Consider the following 13,408-nt stretch of genomic DNA (forward strand, 5'->3'; position numbering starts at 1 on the left):
TATTGTGAAATATAAAAATTTAGTTTTTATAGCTAGTTATAAGCATTTAAAGTTTTTAAGTTGTATGATAGGCGCGGAGAGTCACAGGGGTACTCCCGAATATTTTGATGTACTAGTGAACTCGTCTAAGCTATTAATACTCATATTTTGTATATTTATATTCAGTAGAAGAATATAATACTGAGAATGTTTATGTATAAAAATCGAATTTTAAACGAGCACTTATTTGAGTTATAATAATAATAACTTATTGGATAAATACAATAAATACAAATCCTAATATTAGGTTCAACTCATAATAGCTGAATATGATGTTAAAATGAATGTAATCTTAAAGGTTGTACACTTAAAAAAAAAAAATTAAAACGATATTATAAGATAACAACAAGATTAAAAATAATGTAAGAAGTGTATTTTGAAAAACGATAATACTTTTTGACATACTTAATGACTGCAGTTTACTGTTAAACGAATCACCCAGTTAACAAGTTACACGACTTATTGTACCTATGTAATCATGCATACTACACAGTGTACGGTAGTGCATCGAATATATGTCATGCGTAAATGTTTAACATATTTCTCTTTAAGATATTAAATTTAAAAAAATTAAATAAATGAGACATCTCTTCCATTTGGGTATAAATGTATTGACCCGTAGCGTAGTCGGCAAATTAGATTTACACGATATAATACCGAGCAAAAATAACACGACATTACAAAGCAGAAATTAGCGCAGGCGAGAAAAGTAAAGACGACAATAAATACATTTACAATTATTACGCGAGCCTACCTAAATATTATCATCCGAACTCAACTAAATCAATATTATACGCGTCGATTACATATTCAAATATTAGTCACAGTATGTAATTAAAAGGGTACAGTGTGTTTTAATGACTACTAACGTGTCAACATAATAAATGGATATAATCACAATTAACCGTATTCGTGGTGGTTTGGTTCAAAACTGTGACAATGACAATTATTATTATATTATATATTAATATACTATATACATTATACACTGATGACATTGTTGCGGCCCAAGACGTCATTTCCTCAGCATTTGAGGTTTGTTTTTTTGGTCGATATTAAAATACACACATAAAATATTATTGCTCTATAGATATCAATAAGTAAGCAATATTTAGATTTTGACTCATGATTAAATATGTTATCAGCTTTTTCAAAACAATGCATGCCAGACTGCCAAAGTGGGATACTAACGTCATAACCATAAGCAAAAAATTATAATATTCCCAGTCCGCATGAATATCATAACGCATAAAATATCAATTCTATAGTTTTACACACTTTCGGTTGTTGTAACGAAAAATTATTACACGCTCTACTTGCACAGTGCTCTCATATCTTGCTTTCGTCCCGTATATAGAAACTTAAACATAATATAATATCAAAACTTTAAGTATTTCGACCCAGTAAGGACCAACGGAAGGGTACTTTTAAGCGGGCAGTATTTATTGTCATATATCGTAATATTATAAATTATAATATTAATTATAAGTACCTACATTACATTTTTGTTATCGTAAATTAATAAAAATGCATAGACCGTAAAAAGAAAACAATCATTTTTTCTCCTGTGGGGAACAGTGCATCTTAAGAACACGATTCAAAAGGCAGGATCATACAGATTTATGGTCCTATAATATCGACATCCATTTTTACTTTAATTGTTAATCAGATGATCTTGCCGGGTAAATTTGTAAGTAATTCAGCGTTTAGTTGGTACTTAAGATAATACCTAATAAATAATAATCAATGATAATAGGTTCAAGACATATGTGAGTCTTGAATGATTTGAAAATGTTAGTAAATCTAAAAAATTAATTTAAAAAAATAATAATAAAGTTGTATTACAGCCTAATTTAAAAAGTCCTAAAAGTTAAAAAAATATTACGCATTTTAAATTCTATTTAAAACCATAACAAAGGTCTGTTGTCTATAGTGCATAAAGTTGCAGAAATCAGAAACTAATCGCATTCAAATTTTCCACTACATGCTTCAACGTTTTCAAAAAATCATCCTACTTGTAATTCACAGTAAAAAAAAAGAGTAGTTCTCATAATAGAATACTCCTTAAATGGCATAAATGGTAAAATATATTATGGTCTTTAAGTGTTATACTTAAAAATTCAATAAACCAGAATTTAAATAATTGAATTATTATATGATAAAGGGGGGGGGGCATGCTGGGTGAATCGCCGTGTATATTATATATCTGCAGAATTGACCATTGTGTTTCCCGACCCCTGTATAAAGCTAACATAGCAAAACAAAGTGTATATACTGTGCAGTATTTATAATAATATGACGTATATGTATATATTTCATATGGTTACAATTCTGAAACTCTGAAACTTTTTATCCTAATCCTATTAATTATAATGTTTAAGTTTGTCCTTTTAATAAACATTTCATAACATTTTCGTATTACTCGTATAGTTATATTTTAGCAGTTAAAGTAAATAAATATATGCTTACAGACATTTAACATTTTATATAAGGCACTTTACTAATTGGGATATACTTCACAGCTACAGCATTTATTAAGCAGTTCATAAATTAAATTAAACTTATTTTCAAAACTAATCACGCATACGGTCGTAAATTCACTTTTATGTCGAGTGCCACCTACCTATATATATATAAAAAAAGAAGAAAAGTCCAACGAAAACGTGAATTCCTTATTTAATACTCCGTTCATCCGATTCGGCGAATCGAACGTTTTTATTTGCAAACCGCAAAATTCCGAACCATTTATCATACATCATCATAATATGGGTAGGTACATAATAAAGTGAGCGCGTGTATACCTATTAAAGTAAAAACGGATCCGACAGAGATAAAATTATATAATATTTCGTTCAAATCGAATAGCGATAATTACTTTTTTCTATACGGGTACACACTATACGTATTAGTTAATTATCCGCTTTCAAAAACAAAGGAACGTTGATTTTGAACGTGTGTACCGCCCAGCACGTCTTCTGTGAGCGCGTGACATAACTTTTAAACCAATCATAAATACATGAAACCGAAACGTGAGCTCCTCCAACACCTTATTTCCGCGGAATCGTGAATAAAAGAAAATTTAATTTTTTTTTTTTTGTAAGTCAGTTTTGTGAAATAAAAACAAAATATAAATTACATACAATATACTGGGCTATAGTGATGACTAAATGTTGGAGCTCTCGTATATTTCACTCTTGTCTGCGCAACACCGCTCGTTGTATACTACTATACTAATTTTAAACACGAAATCTATAGCCTATAACATATATTTTGAAAAAACGGTCATTATCTCGGTTTAATGTAAAGAGTTTTAAAATTTAAAATAATAATACAAATGATTAGACTGAATAGTTACAACATTTACCATGCTTATATATATAGGCAGTGGTGTGGTGAATTTTGGTAGTATGGAACTTAGGCGTCATGGAATACATTTTTTTGGGGGGTTGGGAAGTAGTTGGATAGATTATGTTAAGCAATAACATAAAACAAAAACTAAAATATTTACAGTCGCAAAATAATTATATCTATTATACATATTTATTATATTAAGGTGATTAAGAGAGAAAGGGTAATGAAAATATATGTGTATCATAATTTATTAATGCTCGCCTCACCACTGTATATAGATACCTAATATTATATTATAATTTATTAATAAATACATTTTGTTGTAATTAATGAAATAAGATTATAATATGAACGCTCGCTAGGGCAATAATGACGTATTCATAGATAGGATAACATAATATTTTAATAATATCATGAACTTTAGCAATTTTTCACCATTTTTCGGAAAATTAATAAGGCTATTGAAAAAAAATATATTAAAAGTGTTTTTCTCTTAAAATATTATAATTACCGTGTATGAATAATTTATGACCTACAACAGGGCGTGTGGAACTTTCGGAGTAGTTCATCTAACTATAAAGATGTTTATGCATACATTTCTAAAAAAAAATGTTTAAATACATATCATTGTAAGACCCAGAATATTCAAATAAATTTATATTCTTCTTTCAGGAACGGGTATCCCTAATCGTACCTTGGATTGTTGGTCTCATAACTTTCATGGCACTCGAAGCGGTTGCAATTGTTTACTCGAACGTACTCAGAGACCATGTAAATAAGGTGAGTTATGAACATGAACTCATATACATATATAACTAATATCATAATATCAGAAGCAATATCGTACAGATTACTTGAGTTCTGCACAGAATATAGATAGTATGATATTATATTATTATATTTATTAACCAAACATTAAATTATTTATTATTTCTAGAAATTCGACTCCTTCTGCAAAATTGAAGTGACGTTTTACTTGATACGGGCAGTACTAAATGTAAGTAAGCTCATTTAATATTATTTGTTAAAAGTCAATATGTAATTTACATATTAACCATTTTATCATCTCATAAAATAAACAGTTATGGCTATTTACACCAATTTCCGTTTTTGTAGCAAAATATAATGACGCGTATAAAAACGTTTATTTCATCGTACAAAATAATATAATAGGGCACATTCCTGAGCTAGGAATATTAAACTGTCAATATTATGCACTACGCAAGTTCAAAGTGACCGTAGTATTGATATTTAGATAACATAGAAATAAAATATTTATGTCTCGAGTAATTAAATGTTAAAAATTATTAGTTCTAGTATGAAATACATCCCATAATACTGATTCGTATGATGGCAGGGAAATACTTCATATTTACTACTGTTATTTATTTACTAGTAATAAATACAGAGAAAAAAATCGATATAAAAATTAAATTTATTGTACAGACACATAATAAGGAAGAAAAAAATATACTGAGTATTATCGTTTGTTCAAAAATAATGCACTCCTACTCTAAATACTCCTAAATAATATCTTTGTAAAACTATTTACGAATAAAAAAGAAATATCTACCCTAACTCGTGAATTTTACGAACATGCAGTTCTCCGACACTCACCACGGCTACCAAAATAATTGTCATTTCACGTTTGGCTTCATCTCACATACAATAGTACTTCGAAATAAATGTATTTTTTATTACTTTAAACAATTAATGTTCACACATAACGCAAAATAATGGCTCTCACAGAGTAGTAATGTACAGGAACCCAGACACTGTTTATGATTCGGTCATACACAATACACGAATATAACTGCATTTTGTTTTCTCGAAAAACTGCCAAATTACCTCCACAACCCTACAATGGCAATGTATTTCTGTTCGCCGATCCAGCGTGCTACATAACTATTATACCTACCACTTTATCGGTAAACCTATCAACTCATAAATTAATAATAAGAAAAATTATTTATATATGTCTGTTATTGATTCAACCCAATAAGTTTTCTATACATTTTTAAAGGGTATGTGTGAAGTGTTGAGTGTAGTAGTTGAACGAATATTTCATTATAGACATTGACAGTTGTTTTATTCTTTTTTTTCATTAAAATCGTAAATCTATTCTAATATTTAATCTATTCTAAAAAGTATATTGTTTGACCGTCAAGAATTGGCCCTTCGTGGTACATCTGACGCTAGGTCACAACACTGGATGAACCGATTCACAATGATGATACTTTTAGAGACCCTATGTGAATGCAAATAAACTGCGACTATAAAATTATGACCGATCGTTTTGAAAACGGAGCAATTAAAGCTAGGTATGTAGGTCCTACCAAACAAAATGATTTAATCACTGTCGTCGGAAAAATAATTCAAGATTGTTTAGTAAATACAATTAATAAGGCAAATCCATTTTCAATTTTAGTAGAAGAGACAACTGATATATCGCGACACAAACAAATGTAATTTTGTATTCGATACTTCGATGGAGATCCTGAACATCAATTCATTTTACTCGAAGATTTTTTTTAATTTGTGTCAGTAGAAAGTTCTACTGGAAAAAATATAGCTAATGATATTTTAGAAACTATTAAATATTTTGGTATAGATTAGAAATATAATATGGTAGGACAAGGATGTGATGGATCAGCAGCAATGAATGGGAATTTGAATGGAGTGCAAGCAATTATTTCGAAAAGTGTATCCAGCCGAACTTTATGTTCACTGCAGTGATCATTCTTTAAATTTAGTCCTCATCATTCATGTAGTATTCAACATATTAGTAACTGTATTGATATCATAAAATCGGTAGGTAATTTCATTAAAGTCTCTGCAATTCTGACAGAATTATAAAAAAAAATATATTAAAGAACAATTTCATGAATCAGTTTATAGTGAAAAAGACATAATAAATACCAAGAATCGTTGGACGTCAAAAACATCGAATTAATGTAGTTACAAATTCACCTGAAGAATTAAAATCGATCCACATGATGTAATTAATCGTTTCACCAAAGAAAATAAGCTGCAACTAGATTTTATATGTATACATTTATTTCTATTTTTCTTTTCTATTCTATAAAATATTCTTAAATAAAATAAAATAATTGGGTATAGTATAAACTTACTTCAAAATATTCTAAAATAATTCTGATGTATTAATATAGAAAAATGTTAGGTTTTTTTTGTTTAAAATAAGTGTTGGCAATTTTTTTTAATAACCTACAATGAAAATATTTTTTAATTTAAACCCCTTCCCCCCGCAGGAAAACTTGTCCCAGCTATGGCCTTGCTAATAGGGCAATACTTGAAGCTTTTTAATGTATACATTTGTATTATCATATGCACTTAACTTTTGAACGCTTAAAAATGTATTCATGTAATTCGTGTAGAATGCGTTCATCGTGACTATTCATTTTACCATCCCGAACGTGATAATATATTATTATTATTTTCACAGATTTCAATGTCAGCTGGTCTTTTGAAAGTGATTTTTGTTTAAGCTATGAAACTCTACTGTATTTTGACTGTTTTGCGTATCACTATGATGGTTATGGTGAGAAGTGGGGGGGGGGCGTGATTAGCTATATATGCATATATGTAAGGGTGACACATTTTGTAAAGGCATAAGGGCATAGTTATTAATCAACCCTCGTTACGATAAAAGCTTATTATTTTCTAGTCATTAGAAATTCATTTTCACTACACTGAACATTGAAATTTATTCGTATTAAATTATTTTCTACTTTCTTACAATCTATGTATAGACTGCTATTGCTTTGATAAATTTGTTTTTCTTAATAAGAAATGCAATAATAGATACTTGATACTAACATTTGAAGTTTATAGATAAATACTCAATACTCAAAACATGATATTTGATACACAAAAAATAAAAATAAATTTCAGTAATTTAATTAATTTAATTACTATTGTATCACATAAATCTATTTACTCTATATTCTATATATATTTAAAATATGCATATAAGCAATATTTCTTAATAGCCAGTAGGTAATCATAAAAGATTAACATATATAATTTAATAATTTTATTTCATTTTATTATTATACCTACATTAATTTATTTATTTAATTTTAATAATTATAGTCAGAGGTTTTTCAAGTTTTAAAACATTTTCCAAAATATGATAAGGAAATTAATTTATATTTCAGACAATATGTTATATCGTTTTTGACAATAAACGATGGGGGCTGAAGGAGAAGCACTGGCACCATAGTTCCTCCTCCAGTCCTCGATAACATAATAAAAAAAAAAAAGACAATATGTTATATACAGATACTCCTCTTCAAAGTCCAAATGTCTATCATATATGAATTGTTGAGACACTACATGTTCTGATCTAGTGTGTGGGTGTGTGTGTGTAAAAAATACGGACGAGTAATCAATTTTATTATCAAACAATAGATGCAAAACCACGAATAATTCAGCGAGTTGAAACAACCGTTATACTTTATGATTAAATACCTCTTATAGTCGCTTATGACTCGTAAAGCATAACGATTAACGAATATTCTCTAATTAAATTAGTCATGTGGGACCTGCTTAAGATATGAAGAGTAATCACTGTAACAATATTGCACATCATAATTCATAACGAAAATTAAAAAATATGTCTAAACTAAATAGGTACCTAGTGTAATGTACCAACTATAACTATTTAGGAAGATAAAAATTATGTCTTTTGAAAAATAATTAATGTTTCAAATTATCTTTAAATTTAAGTATCGAGGATCTTTCGATGAAAACAATTTTGAAATACTCGACATACGAGTTTAAAAAAAGTATAGCACTGCAACATTTAAAATACTCGACATTTCCCAAAACTGTATCGAGATACAGAGCGAAGACATAATTATATCCAAGATACGTTATTAAAGATACTTGTGTAGACGATGTATTATAGTCCTTTTTATAAGTATGAATTCGACAACAACAAAAAAAGCACCGAAAATGTACGTGTCTGGAAAAGTGGAAATTGGAAACAGGATGCACACTTGTAGGTGACATTGAATGCATTGCGGTCGTGTTGCGTTTACAATTCTCCATAAACCTATTACTTAATGATGACAAATTTATTCGTGGAAAAATAATGTTAATGGAACGCAATCACCGTTGCCGTCGCAGCGGAGCCATGGTAAAAAATAATAAAGATTTGTGAACGCGACCGCATATTTTTCGCAATTTCGCATACACAAACCCCGGAAAGAAAAATATATAAGATAAAGATAAATGTGGGTTTTTCTGTTTTCATGACAGTTAAGAAATAGGGATAATTCAGAGAAGAAAATTCTGTATTCTTCATGGGAACGATAAATATCTTTGGTCCAAATCTCTTGGGCTGCGAAGAAAAATATCCATTTTTCAAAACAATAGATTCGTCCCCGCGTAGTTATGAGAGTAATCATCCACACAGTCATACATTACCGCTTTAGTTTTCCCGTTGTGTTGTTCGTTTTGTTATTCGCACACCGCTGCTATCACCTTACCTGTTAGCGTACTTAAGTCCGTCACAGTTCCGAAACAATAGGTAGGTAAGTAGGTAACACGAAAAATAAACACTTTCTTCCGATAAATCGGTGTTTTCTAGCCTAAAAAACATCTGCACACTTAACGCTCTAAAACGGTAGTATTTCAACTTGGGTACAAGTACCAACTACCAAGCAAAACGTAAACATACGTGTTGTCCGTTATGGCTTAATATCAGAGCTTTTACCGATAGTTTAAAGCTCTGTAGAGACCCAAATATATAAATCCACTTGAGAGAGTTCTTAGGGCCAGAGACCATGGTAGTAATGTGGGCGAAGTCGAATTCGGAAGGGAATTCATATAATATTCCATCTGCACACAAACCCCCGAATTCCCCACTGGTTGATTTCCTTCGAATAACTGTTTTCTACACATCATTATGATATTGTGTAAGTATTGTAACGACTTCGGTTCCGTGTTTTTAAACGAATTAAGGTGTAAAGATTTATAATAATATTATACATTACATGAAATATTATTCTGCTTATCCACCCAAAGTATTATTTATTTATTCATTATTATCATCCGATATTAAATACGTCGTCAATATGCATAATATGGTTTGGGTTCTTATCAAATTGAAGTAAAAGCATTTTCAAACACGAATTTTCATTAATAAATTACTCCACAATACGTCTAGTAGTATAAAAAAAAATAGTAAATTATGGATTATGGTTTTTTACATTTTTTCCTTACTTATTCATTATTGCACTGTGATTGGGAAATTCAATTTTATAGCAGCATAACATAATTAACTAAATTGCACTCTGAGTTTTCCTTTTCGACTTCCACTCTTAAGTGATTTTTAAACTTTTAGTCTCTAAACTTTTGTCGACAATAATAACATAATATACATTACCTTATACAATTCTCGGATAAATGTGGAGTTCGAGACGACCCGGGACTGGACCTATAAAGGGAACGTGAGCTTGGAAAACGTCGACCACCGTGACGGAGGTAAACATTGGTAAAAGGAATTCGAATAATGCAGCTGCCTCGCCGTTCACCGTGCACAAGACGTAATAAACGTTGGAGATACCTCCATCTGTAATAGATAATAATAATATTCTTCCGGGAGGAACACGCTTTTAGGATTTTGAAATTTATCACCTTGCTTAGCGTGCGTCGTCTAAGTGTAGTTCTCGAGCGTCAAGTGTGTGTGTGAAAGAGCTCGAGCGTTCACGTTATTATCATATTGTATTGTCTCGACGCGTCTCCATTAATTTATCGCAAGTCGTCGGCGTATACATTGTAATAATTATTATTATAATCTGAGCGCTTACGTCAAAAGCGTCCCGAAAAAAAAAAGACGTCGAGATGAAATCATTAGTAGAAACAATGTGGTGACGAAATGAACGGTGGCGATGGTGTATACTGTATAATATAATATTCTGTGGGCATGTGTGTGTGCACGACGCACACTCATGTAATAAACGACGAGGCTTGCTGTATAAATATCCGGTGCACTAATCGACGGTGAATCGAGTGAGAATTGCGGCACATAATATTAAATATAATATCGCAGAGTGTGCAAGGAAATCGCGCGACAAACAAAAGGCGCAAATATTATTATAATATTGTGCGTATGTAGTCGATTAAAATGCCTCAGATTTTAACTTGTCCGTTATTCGAGTTAAACGGCGGCGGCGGCGGTGGCAAACATCATGACGTCTACGCCAGACTCTGCTATTAATCAAACCGTCTAAATCTCTAATCGGCACACAGAAACTCGCCACGCACTGCAGCGGCGTATTATACGAGGGGGTGGGTAGGGGGTGTATTTAGGGAGGATGTGACACCCCCACCCCTCTTAAGCACGTGTTATACATACCTAAATTATTGAAATCGAGTATAAAAATGAGGGCGAGGACAACGATTATTCTAAGTGGCTATCAATTTATTATGTTTACTAAATAACTCTAACTATATTATTTTTTTTTTTTACTTTATTATCTACTTTTATTCTATTTAAATGTAAGAATGTTTTGGTTTTCTTGTTGTTGTTATTTGTATTATATTTATTATTTTACTCTCTTCTCTTATGTTCTTAAGGATAAGTACCCTTTCTCTAAGGTACGAGATTTCACTTGAGTGTAGAACAATATCTAATAATATTTCACTAGGTACATTTATTATTTGTACTAGGGTATATTTCTTGTAGCTTAAACAAAAACGATATCATATATCATATCAAGTGGGTATGAATGTATGATATCTACTGCTGATAGGTGTCGTGTGGGACGCTGTAATGGATGTATTCAATTGTAATTCAATGATATCATATCATTGCATATCTACAAAAAACGATTCAGAGGGAAGACGGGCTGTCAGCCTCTATCATAATACATGATGTATTTATGTAGCTATGAAAGTTATTTAATTAAATACTATAATAGTTATACTAATACAGTAGGTTGAATTAATTTTTGGTGGAAACATCGAATTTTAAACTGTCATTGTGTGCATAAGATATAATAATATACATTCAATGATTACATTCAATCGACAAATAATATTTTGAAATTAGTAAAAATAACAAATTAAAACCTGATTTAAATTCAAAATTCCAAATTTCCAACTTGTAAATTTGTATATTAGAAAACTTTGATTGCAGAAACATTTATTAAAGGCACATAGTTTTGTTTCACAATTTTTAGAAATCTCATTATTTTTGATAAGTAAAGTATATCCAGCCGTAAAAAACAATTTAAATTCAGAGTTGAGTTTAAAATGTTTAAAAATATTTTATGAGTATTTTTAAATAAGTACTTGTTAAAAACTCAGCATTTTTTTAAAAAAAAAAAAGTTATTACTTTTCATATTAATGAGTCAGGTGCATCAAAAAATGTTGACATTTTAAAAATCATAAGATATATACCATTTGACTTAGATAAATGTTTTTAAAACCATAAGTTTTCTAGAATCCAGATTTACAAATTGGTATTTTGAATTCTTTAAAAGATATATTTTTCGGATTTTAAATTTTTTTGTTTTCAGTATTAAAATTTAACACACAATATAGATAACTAGTTTTTTTTATGCGTACGTCAATAGATTTGACTCACTACAGAGTGCATGCCGTCAACGAGGTCTCTCTATTGTTTTATTATTATTTTCTCAATTGCACCAATTTTTTACCGGTTCTTTTCTATCATAAGTTTATTATTCCATACAATACCTACATTCTGTATAAAATCATAGTATTTAGTAATCTACGACCATCTTCATCATTCGCATTTCAGTATTGGCTCATTAGTTTATAATAATAATAATAATAATAATAATAATAATAGGTACATATATGACCTTTTCGTTGAGTCATGTGCACAATTACAACGGTTTTTAACCACAATTCAGTCGTTACGATCCGGCAGGAATTGTTTCCTTAACGAACTTGTACGTGCAAGGAAAATTTCGTTGGCATCTCTTGGCCTACATTGAATAACGTAAACAGCGCGCATTAATCCCATTTGGTAAAACAATAACAAAGTTTTGCTATAGAAGGAGAAAAAAAGTATATGTACGTCGTTAATTAAATACTTCTCGTCGTAAGACACAGAACGCTGCTTTTCAAAATCGCAAGTGGGGTCGGAAAATGGAAAGGATTTCGTGGATTATTTTAAGTTCTACGAAATCGTTTGTTTTTTTCTCATTATTATCCCCCGTGTAATTAGACAAGTTTTTATTTTACCTTCAAGTGCATTTTTGTGTACGACGTTTTATTCTTCGTATATATACAAAACGAGGATGCTAAAAGTTATTGGTAATACCTCATTGTTTTGTTTTTTTTTTATATATACAAATTTTGTTCGATTATTCAGACATATACAAATGGAAGCTGTATTTCAGTTACGCAACAACAGTGTAGGCTTTATAGTTTATTGTTCGAAAATTATGACAAAGCGTGAACTAAGTAATATATTGAACGAGAAAATATACGAAAGCTGTACTCGGTTTGCATGTCAACAAAAATTTTCCTACTTAAATTTGATAAATATACCTTCACAAAAGAACGTTATTATTGCTGAATACCAAAAGAATGATTCTTCAAATAATTTAAACGTCAGTAAAATAGTTTTTACCGAAAGCATGAATACTAAAATACATATCTTTAATATTTAAAGTCAAAAAATAAAGGCCATTTGAATAATATATTTTTGTTTTTTATAACTTAAATGTGCAAAGAATAATATTATGGGTTAATAACAAAAACCGAGTTTATTTGTTTTCATCTAATTATGAATACGAGCACATTAATAATACGACTAATTTATTATCTGTTAAGGAACCATAGTAAAATTGTTCGATAATTATTTAAAGTGTTTTGAGGTACAATTCCATATTATACGTAAGTCTCAAATAAATATGCACACAAACATTTTACCTATCTGTGATAAAAAAGAGCATTTAAAAGTTAACCACAAAATCGAGTGGGATCAATTTGTATTACGTGATTACAAAATCG

At 29.9% G+C, this 13,408-nt stretch overlaps 1 protein-coding gene across 1 annotated transcript in view; it reads left to right on the plus strand.

Annotated features, from left to right (window-relative positions):
* Positions 1-13,408, plus strand: part of LOC111039662 — a 113,810-nt gene that overhangs the window by 98,272 nt on the left and 2,130 nt on the right. The window contains exons 6-7 of the mRNA XM_022323257.1: positions 4,063-4,170; positions 4,328-4,387. Of these exons, the coding sequence (XP_022178949.1) occupies positions 4,063-4,170; positions 4,328-4,387 (168 nt within the window). The remainder of the gene's footprint in view (positions 1-4,062; positions 4,171-4,327; positions 4,388-13,408) is intronic.

The sequence above is a fragment of the Myzus persicae genome, unplaced genomic scaffold (assembly GCF_001856785.1).
Source record: "Myzus persicae strain clone G006 unplaced genomic scaffold, MPER_G0061.0, whole genome shotgun sequence".
Classification (NCBI taxonomy): Eukaryota; Metazoa; Arthropoda; class Insecta; order Hemiptera; family Aphididae; genus Myzus; species Myzus persicae.